The 15,830-nt window shown below is 49.5% G+C and overlaps 1 protein-coding gene across 1 annotated transcript; it reads right to left on the bottom strand.

The window, feature by feature from the left end:
- Positions 1-912: 912 nt before the first annotated feature.
- On the bottom strand, positions 913-10,862 carry ANKRD53 (ankyrin repeat domain 53). Its single transcript, XM_027839957.1, has 6 exons — positions 10,187-10,862; positions 8,555-8,693; positions 7,919-8,118; positions 7,196-7,360; positions 5,150-5,474; positions 913-2,253 (listed from the first exon to the last, which is right to left on the bottom strand). The coding sequence occupies exons 1-6, from the start codon at positions 10,372-10,374 to the stop codon at positions 913-915; spliced, it is 2,358 nt and encodes a 785-aa protein (XP_027695758.1). The 5' UTR covers positions 10,375-10,862.
- Between the last annotated feature and the right edge of the window lie 4,968 nt (positions 10,863-15,830).

The following is a 15,830-nucleotide window of genomic DNA, read 5'->3' as shown; positions in this document are numbered from 1 at the left end:
AGGTGACACACACACACACAGACACGCACACACACACACACAGACACACACACACACACCCAGTACTACCCTCAGCAACTTGACTTGGCAGACTACGGATCCCCAGAGATACAAAAGAAGGCTGTCATGGGAGCCAGGGAAGAGGGCTTTTCATTCTTGGAGAGAAATCCTTTGGCTCCAAGAATAAAATGCTTTCTGATTCTCGAGGGGTGGAGGCAGGACATTGAACCCAGACTCTGGGGATCAGCTGACTCGGTACCTGCTGCAGGTAAGCAGCTGCTGTTCCAGCGGTTGTTTCTTGCTGCTGTGATTGGGAAAGATGCTGCTGGACAAGGCCATTCTGCTAAGGGGATTCTACCGTGCCATCGGGGCGCTTTAAGGAACCCTAGATGGTGCTGGTTAGCTCATCTCCATCCAAAACCGAGAGGAGAGAGATTTAAACCTGGAAGCAGGAGGAATTGAGCGGGACTTGATGGTGCTAGGTTCTGGCGGGGGGCCTCAAAGAGCTGGACTGGGGCGTGGGATGTCCTGATGGGCTTTGATTCTCTGGCAAGCCCTCTGCTGCGCCGCCTCAGGCACCTCAGTTTGCCCTGCAGAGCGATTTCTCCAACCCCTTGTAGACAAGTTTCTCTCCTCAGAATAGTCCCCAACCCATTCCCCTGGGTGTGTGTGTGGAGGTTGGGGGAGTGGAAAGTGGGGGTAGTGAGAATCCAGGGTCTTTACAACCTATCCTGTTAGGCAAAGGCAAGTGCCCCAAATCCGGTCTCCTGTTCCTGGGTGGTCTGGACCGAAGTCTGAGGTTAGGGAGGGGATGCTATTTTCCCCTTCTCCATCACTCCAACACCTTCCATACCCCTAGACTGTGAATAGAAGCTCAGTCACGTAGGAGAAGCAAAAGTCAATCAACTTACTTTATAAGGGGGGGTTATTAAAGGAATAGAAGAGGAAGGCCCAACACTGTCTGAGAGCAACTGAAGAGGTGAGGGAGGAGGAGGGCGAGGAGGTGGGGGAGAGGGGAGGAAGCCCCTGGTGCTTTCGCACCAAGGAGATGAAGGCTGGGTCGAAGGTGTCCCGGAGGCTCATGGCCATGGAATCTGTCCAGAAGCGCTGATCCCCGGGGTAGCGCCTCCGGGGCAGATCCTGGACTGTGATGCGCCTCAGCCCCTCCGGCACCCTAAGGCGCTGGGCACGCCGGCTCGGGCACAGCTCTCGGAGCAGGACCTTGAAGGGCAGGCGGGGCACTGGGAAGATCCACTGGCCGTCGGCAGTTTGGATATGCGCCCCGCCCTCGCCGTTGGGGTAGAACTTAAGGAAGTTGCACAAGTCGGGCTCCGGGGTCGTGTCCGGGTGCACACCCAGGCGCACGACCTGCGGGAAGGCGATCTGGGTGACCGGTCGTGCCTCGGCCTTGGTGCTCGAGTTCCATGTGGCAGTCCAGCGGAAGGACGAGGACGGCCGGGCCGGGGGAGGGGTTAGGGGGGTGTCCGCCGAGTGGACGTGCAGGAGAGCCAGCGGCCGCATCGGCGGGCTGGGGGCCGGGGACGTAGAAGCCCTGCGCTTCTGACCGTTCCGTAGCTGAGACTCGGAGAGTGTCCGCTGTGGTGTGGGCGTGTGTAGAAGCGTATAAGAGTGGCGGTGGTGAGACCTCGGGGAGTATTGGAGGCTTAGCGGGAGGCTGGGGGACCGGCGGAAGATCGTGGCGCTGGACACTCCGTCAGCCCACTTGAGCAGGGTGGAGCCCCGTGAGCGGGCAGTCAGAGGGGGCGAGGGGCCATGAGAGGAATGGGAGCTGGAACGAGGGGACCGGGGGCTGGAGGCGGGCCCGGAGCTGGGCCGGGACTGGTGATTCGGAATGCGAGGGCTTAAAGAGGGAAGGACGGTTAAGGGGCCGCCGGTGTTCGAGGGCTGGGTTCTCTTCAAGGGGCGTAATCTTTGGCGGGCCGGGAGAATCAAAACGGGGGGCCGCTTGCACGGCGGGTGAGGCCTCCGCGGGGGCTGCGGCTTTGTGACCTGGGGGTACTTCTTCATGTGGGCGGCCTCCTTCGTAACCCGAGGAGGCTCCTTCGAAACCGGGACAGATTTCTTAGTAACCGAGGCTGATTGTTCCGTAACCTGGGCGGATTTCTTCGTAACCGGGGCGGATTCCTTGGTAACCCCGGCGGGCTCCAGGATCTTAATCTTGGCCAATCTGGGCAGAGGCTTAGTTTGGAGCCATTGGGTGAAGGCGACTTGGTTCTGGGCCTCCTTCTCTTTCTGGAACGACAGGAGGGAATGCATGATCGTTCGGGCCAGAGGTTACCCTCCACCCCCCCCCCCCGCCCCCAACCCCAGCTTCCCCACATCTGAGAGTCACTTTCAGCAGCCCCTTATTTCAGCAGCACAGAATTCGAGCTCCCTCCCCTCAGCCAGGCACTCGCAATTAGCAAAGGCTTCGTAGACATCTCGTCCAAGCCATATGTCCCTTCAAAGAAACTCCCTCTACAACCTACGGGCAAGTCCATTCTCTTCCTGAAGACCTCCAAGGAGGGGGACCCCATCACTCTATAGCAGCCCATTCCACCTCAGTATACATAGTGCTAATTGTTAAAACATTTGTCCTGCCGCCAAACCTAAATTTGTTTCTATCTTCCTCCAATGTTCCAGGTTCTGCCCTGTGGGGCCAAGCAAGTCTAACCCTTCCGCCATGACACTCCTTTAGACCCTTGAAGGTGGCCATTGCGTTCCACCCCTCCCCCCAGTCTTTTCTTCTCCTTGCTAGACACCTCCATTTCCTCCAACTGGTCCTTATATGACATGGCTTCCAAGCTCTTCACCATTCTACTTGCCCTCCTATAAATTCTATCCAGTTAATCATCCTTAAACTGTGACAACCCAAATGACCATAATATTCCAGATGAGGTCTGAGCAGAAAACAGTGGGACTATCATCCCTCTCTTTCTGGAAGCTCTGCCCCTTAATGTAGCCTGCAATCCCATTAGCTTTGGGGGGCACTCTCACATGAAGCACATATGAAGCAGAAGCTCGGGAATCCACTGAAACCCCCAGATCTTTTTCAGACAAACTGCTTTCCAACCATGGTTTCCTCACTTTGTACTTGAAGCTGATTTTTTTTTTTTACTCAAGGATAAGACTTTATGTTTATCTCTATTGAGTTTCACCTTATTACTTTCAGCCCAATGTTCTAGCCTTTGAAGACCTTCTGGATCTGGGTTCTGTCATCAATTATCCCTCCCAGCTTTGCATCTCTGCACATTTGCTGAGCATCCCGTATATGCCTTTAGCCAAGACATTGATGATAATGGTAAACCAACCACAGATCCCTGGGGTACTGCATTGTAGACCTCTAACTTCATTGATGTCAAACCTTTGATGACTACTCTTGAGTATTAACTATCCAGCCAATTCTGAGGCCATCTGATTGTATGACAGTCTAGCCCCCAACTCTCCATCTTTTTCACAGGAATAATAAGAGATACTTGATCAGAAGCTTGTCTAAAACCAAGGTAAACGCTATCTACAACATTCCCCTGATCAACCATTTAAGGAAACCTGTCAAAAAAGGAAATGAGGTTAGTATGATATGATCTGTTCTTGATGAAGCTCTGCTGGCTCTTGGTATCCCTGCTTCCCTTTCTAGATCTTTAATGATCTGTTCTAGAATTTTCCCCGGAATCAAAATTAAGCTCACTGGCCTAGAGCTTGCAGACACTCTTCTCTTCCCTTTTTTGAAAATAGAGACATTTGACCTTCTCCAACTTTGTGGCACCCCTCCCGTTTTCCATGCTCTTTCAAATATTACTGACGGGAGTGGGGGTGGGGTGGGGGTGGGGCTCAGCCATCACATCTGTCAATTCTTTCAGTACCCAAGGCCGTGGTTCATCTGGGTCAGGTGACTTGAATTCATGAAAGGAAACTAGGAGCTCTCCTATTCTTTCCCTATTTATCTCAGGCATCAACTCCCTGTTAACCATTGTCCTTTCCAGTCCAGAGGTCTTTCTCCTTCACAGAGAAAACAAACAAAAAGAAAAAAAAATTGAAGAGCTCTGCCTTCTTTCTCTTGTCAGTTTTTTTTTTTTTTTTTGTTTATTTTTTGGCTGGGCAATAGGGTTAAGTGACTTGCCCAGAGTCACACAGTTGGTAAGTGTCAAGTGTCTGAGACCGGATTTGAACTCTCTTGTCAGTTATTGACCCATACACACCCCAAGCAAAGGTCTCATCCATCCCAAGCAAAGGTCTTATCCCTTTTTTGGTATTTCTGCCAAGAAAATATCAAACCTGGCCTCAGACACTTCCTGCTATGTGACCTTGGGTAAGTCACTTAACCCTGTTTGCCTCAGTTGCCCAGTTCCTTTTATACATAAAAGGAGCTGGAGAAGGAAATGGCAAACCACTCCAATATCTCTGCCAAGAAAATCCCAAATGGGGTGAGTTGAATATGACTGAACAACAACAGGCAAATCTCACTTCTACTCCTAGACCCATCTAATTCATTTTCAACCCATATTTCTTACAGGTACATCAAGAACTTCACAATTATTGCCTATTATGTAAATAGAATCATAGTTTTAGAGCTGTAAGGGACCTTAAAGGCCAACTAATTCACACTTCACCTCTTCCCCCTTTAACAGGTGAGGAAACTGAGGCCTAGGAGGGTAAGTGATGTATCCAAGGCCATTTAGGTAAGCATCAAAGGCAGGCTCCTTAGAGCTGTTCCTTCAGGACAGGGACTATTTCATGTTTGCCTCTGTCCTCAGAACCTAGGACAGTGCCTGGTGTAGAGTCAATCAATAGTTGTTAAATGAGGGATGTATAACATGGAGAAGAGGTGCTCATTCTTTTCACGGATTCCCTTTGGCCATATATCATGACTGTGGTCATCCAGCTTCTTGAAGACTTCCAGAATGGGGAGCTACCTAGCTTGTCCTCATATCATCAAGGTTAACTGGACTGGTGCTAGGGAACGGGTCCTTTCCTCACAACTATTATTCTGAAATTTTTGGTAGCTTCCGTGGAAATAAAGTGTAAAAGTAGTGTCAGAGACAAGAGAAGAAAGGAATGGGAACTGGTACTGGCCCCAAGAATGGGTAGAAGTTAGGCCTGTAGGTAGGTTTGCAGTAGTTTTCCCAAGGTACCAAGCCAACCAACGAACCCAAAATGTCAAGGGCTGAAGTTGGGTTTGCATGACCAAGGAAGGATAGAAACTCAGAGCCCCAGGTCTGAAGGCAAAGGAATTCAGCGAGCTGGGTCCTCTGAGACCTCCCTCCTCCAGCCCTTCCACAGGTCCCCTTCCCAAAGAAGCTCGCCAGCTGAGTATTTGACGGTCCTTTCCTGCCATCTTCCTGCCTCTTGCTACCTTCTTTTCAAGGAGGTATTTATTCTGCATGACCAGCAATCGCTTTTTAAGCTGGCTCAGTTGGCCCATCTCTTCAGCCAAGTCTTTCTTGTCCTGTTTCCACATAGCATCCTTCAAGAACCTGGGTTTAGGGTGGGCAGAGGTGAGGAAGCAGGGGGTCAGTGCTGTTTGTACCTTCTTTGAGGCTCAGCCTTCAGATCAATTCCCTTCTGACCTCCAAGATTCTGAACCATTTGTAACCACTGCCAACAACAGCTATAACCCCCTACCCCTAGTCATTCATATTTTATTTTACCTTTTTATTTAATTTCCTCCAGGTCATTTTACAGTGGGCTCTTAATATGGTTGTTAAGTGAGGGTCAGCAGTTGTATGGATAAGTTTCTCTACATACTTTGCTCAAGAGAAGGACAGAAGGACACTGAAGGGTGGGAGTGCAGAGAGCTGAATGAGGTAGGGAATGGGGTGGGTAGCACAGTCCTGCTCAGAGGCACAGGACGGGAGGAGGTGACCTCCAAAAGCCTCTCCCAGGGGGCAGCTAGGTGGCACAGTGAATAGAGCTCTGGCCTTGGAGTCAGGAGGACCTGAGTTCAAATGCAGCCTCAGACACTTAACACTTACTAGCTGTGTGACCCTGGGCAAGTCACTTAACCCTGATTGCCTCACCAAAAAAAAAGCAAAAAAAAAAAAATTCAATTAAAAGCCTCTCCCAGAGAAAGACTGTATGGGAAGGCCAAGACTATGAAGAGGACATCCACCCTCAGAAGAAAGGGTGAAGTTGACTGTGTTTGTCTCCAATGGGCCTCTCCTCTCCTTCCTGGACCCCTTTCAACTCTCAACCAGTGCCCTTCAGCTTCAGAATGCAGTTATAGGGACCATAGCTGAAAGGGACCTGCTAGGCCATGGAGTTAGGATTAGGTTCGTTCCTTTGCATTGCTGTTCAGTTGTTTCAGTCATGTTTGACTCTTGGTGACGAAGGACCACTGGTGACCACAAGGATCTATTGCATTGTTAGGATTATTAGGAATTGGGTGGGGTGAGAGGTGCTTCCTCCTTGAGCCATCCTGGCTCCCTTCTCCCTCTAGTCCTGTTTATTTCTCTGTGCTTCTTAGGGATTTACCATGTTTTTGTGGATCTCATCCTCCCCTTTCCTGCTGCCACCCAGACCAAGAGCCTCATTTTATGTGATCTTTGTATCTTCCTAAACCCCAGAACTGGAGCCCATATAGTAGGCATTTAATATATTCATTAAATGAATGAGAGACAGGCGAGACTGGCATGGCAGTGGATAGAACATTGGACTTGGGCTGAGGAAAGCCTGGCTCTAACACTACTCATATAACTCTAGGCAGGTCTTCAGATGTCTCTGAGATTCCATTACCTCCTCTTTAAAATGAGGGGCTTAGCCTCACTGACTTCCAAGGTCCCTTTCTAGCTCCAATTCTAGGATCTTATGAATATTTTCTCCTTCCCAGAGATGTATGGAAGGAGCCAGAAGACCTTGGTTCATATCTGTCTCTGATCACCCATTAACTAGCTATGGCAGGTAACTCCTCTGACCTGTCTGTATAATGGGGCTAATTGGGAAACAGGAACCCTGGCTTTTGGTGTCAGAGGGCAATGCTAAATCTGCCCCAATGAGCTTAGTGGGAGTTTTAGGAACTGAGGTCAGGGAGTTGGCCAATTCCATCTGTCCTTCACATTTCCCACTCTGGAGGCTCTTCTAATCTGAAGTGGGATGGGGGTTGGGAGAGGGGTCATGGGAAGGGGCCCAATGCCTTCCCCGTCCATCCCAGTCTCTGCCCTCTAAACCCTCTCTGCTGCCTTTTGGTGGGGGCTCTTACCGGGCACATTCTCGGTGGTTCCACGCCCTGCATAAGTCAATGCTTTTCCGGTTCTGTCTGTCGAGGGCATGTACATCAGCCCCAGCTTTCACCAGGACCTTTATGCAGTCCAGCATGCCCTCCCAGGCTGCCAGGTGCAGAGGGGTAACGCCATTTTGATTCTGGCTAGAAAAAGCACGCCAGGAGTGGGAGTGATGAAAGGCATCAGGAATTAATAGCAGAAAGAACACAAGACTTGATGTGTGACCCTGGGTAAGTCATCTCACCCCTACTGGCCTCAATTCCCTGATCTGTCAAATGGGCATAATCTAACCATTGCCTTGGCTATTTGAGACTTAAATAGACAGTGGGTACTGTGAAGGTCAAGAAGACATTAGACGTATAAAGTCATCATCACCAGCTCATCATAGGGGTTCCAACTTTATTTTCACCAGCCCCTAACTACAATTTAGCATTTCCTTCAATCATTTAAAGACATGATTCAGAGAAGGGGGTCCACAGGTTTCACCAGATTGCCCAAAGGGCCCAGGACATCCTTCACTAGGCAGACCTGCAACTTTCCATCCCTCTTAGTCATAGAATTGCCAGGATCACATGGCCAGTCTGTGTCCAAGGTGGGATGTAGACCCAGGTGATCCTCACTTGGACTGATCTTCTGTTACTTAGCCATGCCGTCTCTGAGGGTGCTGGAGGGATAGACAGTGGCCGGGCCTTGGTACTCACACATTGACTGGAGCTCCCTTCTCGAGAAGGAACTGAATACACTTAAGGGACACGGCTGGTTTTTCCTTGTTAATGGCCAGGTGAAGGGGAGTCCAGCCCTTGGTCGTGGTCATCGACAGCGGGAACTTGTATCGATCCACCAGCGCTATCACGCAGTCCAGGTGGCCACGTTCAGCTGCCAGGTGGAGGGCTGTGAAGCCCTGGTGGAGGGAAAGGAGAGAGGGGCAAGAAGAAGGGAGGAAGAAAGGCATGGTTGAGCTACATCTCTCCCTTCCTCCCTCTCTCCATCCTGGAGTATAGCCATCCACTCATGTCCGGTTTACCTGCCTAACCCCTTCCCTAGCTCCTTTAGAACCGAGGTCCCCACTCTGTCTCCTCATCCTCCTTCTCCTTGGTTTTCCCACCCCAGTCACTGCCCCAGACTAATCTCCAGGGCCTGCTATTCTCCCTGGGGCCTCCTTTCGCTAGCTTTGACTGTGGGCACGATGTGTTCAGGCCAGCCTCTGGTTCAGTGGACCAGGCGGGGTCTCCCTGAGAGTAGAGGCTGCGTCTATCTGCCCATCGCAGCCTGGGATCCCCGGTGGACCAGGGGCCGAATCTCTTCCCGCGCCTTCCCCGAGTGCCCGTGAGGCGCACCCTGCAGTCAGAGCGGATGCCCTTTCGGTGCTTCAGGCTGTGATGCAGCCACTCCAGGTTGCCCGCGGAGGCTGCCAGCAGTTCCTGGTTTTGCGCAAACGCCCTCTTTAGGAAAGGGATCCCCGCGCCGGCACGGTAGCTGGGGGTGCATGAAAAGGGGGAACGTAGCCGGAGGAGCGCATGAAGTGTGGGAGCCCTTAGCTTGGGGCAAGAGCTTGAAGAAGGGGGCTGGAGTACTGTGGGGATGGGGCAAGTCAGCGGGGAGCAGGGACGGATGGATGTGGGCGAGGCCAGTCGGGAGATGACAAGGTGAGAGAGGGTAGGACTTGTAGGCGAACGAGGCGGGGGATGTGGGCGAGGCCAGCCGGGAGATGGGCGGTGGAGCAGGGAGGAAGGGCGGGGCTAGGAGACCCGGGAAGGTAAGGAAGAAGGTGGGACCGCGGGAGGGCGGGGGCGGAACCTGGAGGAGAAGATGCCCTGCGGGGAAGGGGCAAGGGGCCTGGCTCGGAGGCCTTGGAAGAAGCGGGGTTGGAGCGAGCCGGTGGCGGGGATGAGCCTCAGACCGGGTGGGCGTCTGCTCATCCCACCGACCCCTCTGCCGGCTGGCCCGCAGAATCAAGCTCCAGGGATGTTAGCTCATGGGATCCTCTCCACAATCCGGGAGGGAGACTCTAGTATTAGCCACATTTTACAGGTGGGGAAATAGAGACTGAGACATCCAGTTTCCCTCTTCCTCTTTGGGGTACTGGCCACCTCCCCAACCTCTGAGCACGCCCCGCGCCTAGCCTCACAGACTCCCCATCCCCAACCTCACTGCTCTCTCCCCACTCTTTATCCTTGGCCACGCCTCCCCTCCATTAACTCCGCCCCTCCCCGCCTTGGACACACCCTTTTCTTCTATCGGGTCCTCCCACCACGCCCCTACCTCCTGGCCCCACTATTTCCTTTGTCCTGGCCCCGCCCCCTCCCCTCTTCTTAACCCCGCCTCCCCCATCGTTCTGGCCACGTCGCCTCATTCTCAGTCCTCTCTCTAGTCTAAACCAGTCCAGCCCAACATTCCTTTTATTAAGTGAAGCCTCAAACACCTCTCATCTCGTCCCAGCCCCTCTCCCCTCCTATCCTGGCCCTACTTCTCTCTCTCCCTCTCTGTCTCTTTCTGGCTCTGTCTCTCTCCCCTCTCCCTCTCCCTCTCTCTCCTCCTCCTTCTCCTTCTCTCTCTCTCACTCTCTCTCTCTCTCCCTCTCTCCTTCCCTCCCTCCTGGTCCCACTTCTTGGTCCCTCTCTATCCTGTCCCACCTCCCTCCTCTGACCCCGCGCCTCGCTAGCGCTCCATCTACCTCCTAGCCAAAGCCCTTCTCACTTTTCTGCCTCTGTTTCCGTCTCAGACCTGACCAGAGTTTAGTCTTAGCCTCACCACGCCCCTCTTTCTCTCCCTTCTCCTTAGGCATTCTCGAACTCTCTCTTCTGCAGGCTGCCAGAGTCCGTGTAGCTAGGGGAGGGCTAGACTGACTATTCATATATTGCCACCCACTGCCCAGCTCCCATCTTACCCAGGAGGATTCCCATTCCTATCCCACCTGCATGCACCCTGCTCCCTCCACCCCTACCAGCTAGCCCTGCCCTCTCAGCTACCGGTTGTAAGATTGTCGGTGGCCCCGGGGGTCGTCCTGGTCCATGGTGTGCCTTGTTGGTAAGAAGGGTTCTGCGTCTTTGCTTCCCAAAGGGGAGTCAGGTGGTTGTATCTGGATCGAGGACGGGGGCTCCTGACCCACGCGAACCCATTCTGGCCTTTGGCCAGAGCACAGAGGGCAGACGGACATCCAGCTGGGTCGCCGATGGAGCGCCAAATTGGCCGGAGATTTCTCAGTCCATTGTGAGGGCCTTAGTGAGGGAACGAAACCCCATTCAACGCTGTCGTGGCTGGAGTCACTCGCGGTATCCGAGGCCCCCGAGGATCAGTTTAGGAAGGCTTCGGACCCATCTCTGGGGCTGTCCATCCTGCCCACGGGATCTATTTGGGAAGGGTAGGAGGCTTGGCTTTAAGAGTCCTGCGCTAGGCTGAACCCATTCGTCGTTTCCACCGAGGCTCCGGCAGTCCCGTCTGGTAGTGTACCGGCTTATGTCAGGTAGAACGACAGGTAGTTGATGACGTGCCTCCCTCTCCACTCCCTGACCTTCTGAGCGCGAGCTGGAAGAGCCTCGAGGCCTCCCTCGGATTCCTTCAGCTGCGCCTCGAGCCGGGAAGAGGGGGGTGAAGATGGAGGGGAGAAGGAGGAGGCGAGGAGGAAGGCGGAAGGAGGAATCGGTATCCCAGAGTCCAGAAGCATCTCTTTAGGCAGCTTATGAGAAATGGGAATGGAGCTGGAAGGAAATGACCAGTCAATCAGTGAAAGAGCACCTATATATTAAGTACCTACTGTGCGTCAGGCACTGTGCTAAGCACTGGATATACAAAGAAAAGCAAACCCCCCTACAATCCCTGCCTTCATGTTGCTCACAGTCTAATGGAGGTGGCCGCATGGGAATATGCAGGAAATGAGAGGTAATCCCCGAGGGAAGATATGTTTAGCCTATGAGGAGGGAGAAAGCATAAGGCTAGTTTGACTAGTTCACACACACTGCCTCATAGGATGCTTGCCATGTGGACAGACTACAGACTTTGAAATCCGAAGGTCTGGGTTTGGATTGCAGGGCTGCCTTATCATTGATTCCTCTTCCCCCTCAAGACCTCCTTTACACTTCTGTGTAAAATGAGGTGGTTGGACCTTTCCTCCAGCATCCCTCAAGTCCATTGCAGCTGGATCCCCACCAAGTCCCCTCTCCTTCTTGTGTAACCCGTCTTGGAGTTACCCTGGCTGAGTAGGAGATCTGGAATTCCCGGATTCCTCCCCTCCTACTACAAGATCTCTGTATTTTTCAGAGGAATTTTTCAGTGTTTTTGGAGATTATGAGTAATTTGTATAGTGACACATTTAAAAGGAATTGTTCTTTAAATCAATATTACATCTGGACAATTGTGGGCAATAGTTGAATCTATTAATGATGGTTCAGTTCAAGTATAGTTTATTTTTTGACTTCTCAAGGATATTTTGGGGTTGATATTTATAGTTCAGGGATGTGTCATTCATTAGTTTATGAAAGATACCAATAATCGTTGTATATAGACTAATAATTGAATTATACTAATTATGATAAAATATTATCTGAAAAACATAGTATTTTGAATTTATTCCGGGGAATCTGCTCAGTTTGCATTTGAGCTGAAAAAACAAAATTGTTAGATCTAATGGCAAATCATGAATCCTTCCTTCTCTCTTCATCTCCATAATGAACACTTTCTCCTGTAGAGCTGAAAGCTTCCTCCTCCCCTCAACTCCAAGGCAGGATTTTTCTGAATGAAAATTGGCTCTCTTTTGCCTCCCTAAACTCCTCCTACTTCCCTACATCAGAGGGGTGTAAATTCTATCCCCTTGGGCTCCCTGCATCGGTATGTATGAAGCCTCTCACATTTCAGAGTCTTTCCTTGAAAGAAGTCCGGGAAGCACTGACCTGGATTTTCATCAGCATGGGGCATGTCTATCCAGCAGAGGGCAGTCACTCCACATGTGCTTTCTGGCAAGCTGACATTCTCAAAAGGTTCATTAATGTAATGCTAGGCTCTTGGAATGTAAGGGGTGAGAAGCATCTTAAAACGTGGGGTGCTGGGGAAGGCTGAAAGGCAAATGACAGAATCTCAGAGCTGGGTGAGCTCTCCCAGAACATGTAAACAGGACTCCACAAGTGGCATCATTTCTGATAAGTGGTCACCCAACTCTTGCTTAAAGACTCCCATTGAGGGTGAACCTGCTAAACCCCCTGCTTATCTCCCCAAGGAAGCTTTGAGTCAGCTCAAATTGTTAGGAGTTTTTCCTTATGTCAAGTTCAAATCTGCCTCTTTGCAGCTTCTAAGCTAACATACAGGGAGGTTGTAACTTTTCTAAGACCACGAATTGTTACTAAGACCACATTTATTGTTAGGGGGAACCTTAGAGATCATCCAGTCAGATTTCCCACCCCATTCAAGAAGCCTCCTTGATCATAGTCAATAAATATTAAGTGCCTACTATGTTCCAGGCATTGGGCTAAGGTCTAGATACAAAGAAAGGTAAAAGTCAATACTAAGTGTTCATAGTCTAATGGGGGAGACAACATGTAAATAACTATGATCAAGCTCTAGATGGGAATAAATTGGGGCTAGTCGACAGAGGGAAGACCCTAACTTTAAGAGGGATCAGGAAAGGCTTCCTGTAAAAGGTGGGATTTCAGCTGGGACTTGAAGGAAGCTGGGTAAGCCTCCTGGGAGAAGAGGAGGGAGAACATTTGAGCCATGGGGGACAGTCAGTGGAAATGCTTGATTACGTGCTAATTTCCTTGTCTATAAAATGCAACTAATCATGGTACTTAGCTCACAGGGCTGTTGTGATTGTTGTGATGACCAGGTGAGATAATGTAGGAAAAGTACTTTAAGAGCATAAAGGGCTGAACTTGGAATCAGGAAGCTCAGGGTTCAAATTCTACTTTGGACACTTGCTGTATGACCCCAGGTAAGTCACTTTATTTTTTTTTATTTAATTTTTTTAAAATTTTTTGGTAAGTTGCTTTAAATCTCTGAACCTTGCTTTCCTCTTTTGTAAAATCAATCAATGAGAATTTATTAAGGGCTTACTATGCTCCAGGCATTTAGCCTTCTCAGTTTTCCACCAATTCTTGCCTTGTTCTTCATATTCTGTCTTGACTACAGTCACATCTCTGTAAGATAAGTATAAAATTGGGGCAACATTATTTTAAGGAAAGATGTCTGGTCTTTCCTTTGCAAGCTGCAGGGTTAAGAAAGACAGTTGCCTTCTTCACTTGTACCTTGAAAGGAATGAGTTGATTTCCAAATAGTCAGAGATGTGAAGTTAAATGTAATAATGACACCTAATTCGTGAAGTTGTGAGTTTCAAATGCAGTGTTTGTAAAGCATTTTGCAAACCTTAAAAAGTGCTACTTAAGTGTGAGCAAGTATTATACTGTAATATATGATAATGTTACTAACATAATTATTAATCTTGTAATATTACTATGATGATTCATTCAGTCTTTTCTTGAACACTTCCAAGGAATGAGAAGCTCACTCTCTCCAGAGGCAATTCATTCTTTGGTTGGACAGATCTAGGCATTTGAATATCCTTCCATATGTTGGTTCAGTCATTTTCAGTTGTGTCCGACTCTTCATGACCCCATTTGGGGTTTTCTTGGCAGAGGTACTGGAGTGGTTGGCCATTTCCTTCTCCATGTCCTTTTACAGATGAGGAAACTGAGGCAAACAGGGTTATGTGACTTAACCAGGATCACACAGCTAGTAAGTGTCTGAGGTCAGACTTGAACTCAGGAAGAGGAGTCTTCCTGACTCTGGGCCTTCTACCCTATGCACTATGGCGCCACCTAACGCCATTCTTCCATACACTGAGTGGAAATGGCTTTCCTGTACACGTTGCCTCTGATTCTACCTTCTTAGCTTATCAGACCAAGTCTAATTTCTCATTCCTCTAATTTTCCCTCTAATTGTTGCATAGAATTACAGACTTTCGTAGTTGGAACAGACCTCATCAACCATCTAGTTAGTGCCTAGAAAAGAATCTTGACTATGAAATACTCCACAAGTGATCATCTAGTCTCTGCTTGAAGGAAAGAAGGAAGCTCCTACTGTGTTCAGGAACTCCCTCAACTCACAGTCCATTCCAGAGCTCTTCAGAGAGACGTTGAGAATGTCCTTGTGTCACTGCTTCTGACTTCTATTAGGTGGGTTCCTTGAGGGCAGCGACTTTCTCTTCTGCCTTTCTTTTTACCTCCAGTACCTGGCACATTAATAAATGCTTGTTGATTTTGGACCAAACAGAACCAATCTAAACCCTCTTTTATATGACACACCTGTCACGTCTCCCCCTTTACCTCATTCTTCTTTAGGCTAAGCGTAATAGCTCACATCTATATATTGGTCTTTAAAGTTTACAAAGTGCTTTACAAACATTATCACATTTGATCTTCACAACAACCTTTGAAATAAGTGATATTATCATCTCTGTTTTATGGATGAAGATACTAAGGCTGAGAAATTAAATGACTTGTCCGAGACCACAGAGCTAGAGAGTACTTGATTTGTTTGGCCTCAAGTCAAGTCAATCAACATTTATTAAGCACCTACTGAGTGCCAGGCAACAAAATGCTGAGCAGGGGAGATAGGAAGGCAAAAAAACAATCCCAGCCCTTAAGGAGCTTACCAGGTAAAGGGGGAGACAACATATAAACATGAGGAAACTGAGGCAAAAAGAGGCTAAGTATCTTGCCTGAGGCAGGATTTGAACTTGGTTCTACCAGACTTCAAGTCCAACATGCTATCCTCCCCAACTGAGGACTGATTTGTGCTGATCCTCATATGGCATGAACTGAAAACCTTTTGCCATCCCCTTGATTATACTCTCTGGATACTGCTTAGCTCATCAAAGTCCTTTCTAGCCTGGACTTGAAAACAATATTCCAAATGTGGTAGAGGAGGGCAGGGCTGTCACCTTAGTCCTGGACGCTACAATCTAACCTGAGATTGCTTCAGTCCTTTTCTGTGGTATCTCATTGTTGACTCCCAATGAGCTTGCAGTCCACTAATACCCTCAGATCCTTCTCCATGCCTCCCGTCCCCCACCTTGCACTGATGATGGGGACATTTGAACCCAAGGTGGAGAATTTAACCTTACTAAATGTCGTAAGATCCTAGTTTGAGAGCTGAAAGGGACCTCAAAGGCCATTCTCTCTAATGCCTTCCTTTTACAGATGAAGAAACTGAGACTCAGAGAGGTTAAGACATTCACTCTGGCTCATATCAACAGTAAATGTCAGAGATAAGACAGAGCCGTATGGTTACCACTCCTATTAACTGTTCCTTTTTCATCTCCTTGTTATGGCTGGAACAACACCCACTCCTCTTCCAAGTGTAAGGGGGCTTGCCCTGACTCTTCAGCAATCTCACATAGCCCAACACGGAGGCACCATGAGCACTTTGCGCTCCTACCACGTGGGTGGCTGTGTGTTTAAAACAGGCCACATTGGGGTAGTCTCTTTTTTCCTACAGCATCTAGAGGGGGAAGGTCACACACAGCTGGTGGGTGAACTGGAAAGGTTCCCTTCCCCTTCTCTCCTTTTTGCCCTGGCTCAAGAAATGTGCCTTGGGGTGGTGGTGGTGTTTGTTTCTGTGTTGTTC

Source organism: Vombatus ursinus, unplaced genomic scaffold (assembly GCF_900497805.2).
Source record: "Vombatus ursinus unplaced genomic scaffold, bare-nosed wombat genome assembly UNPS02014837.1, whole genome shotgun sequence".
Taxonomy (NCBI): domain Eukaryota; kingdom Metazoa; phylum Chordata; class Mammalia; order Diprotodontia; family Vombatidae; genus Vombatus; species Vombatus ursinus.
This window is presented reverse-complemented; position numbering and strand designations above follow the sequence as displayed.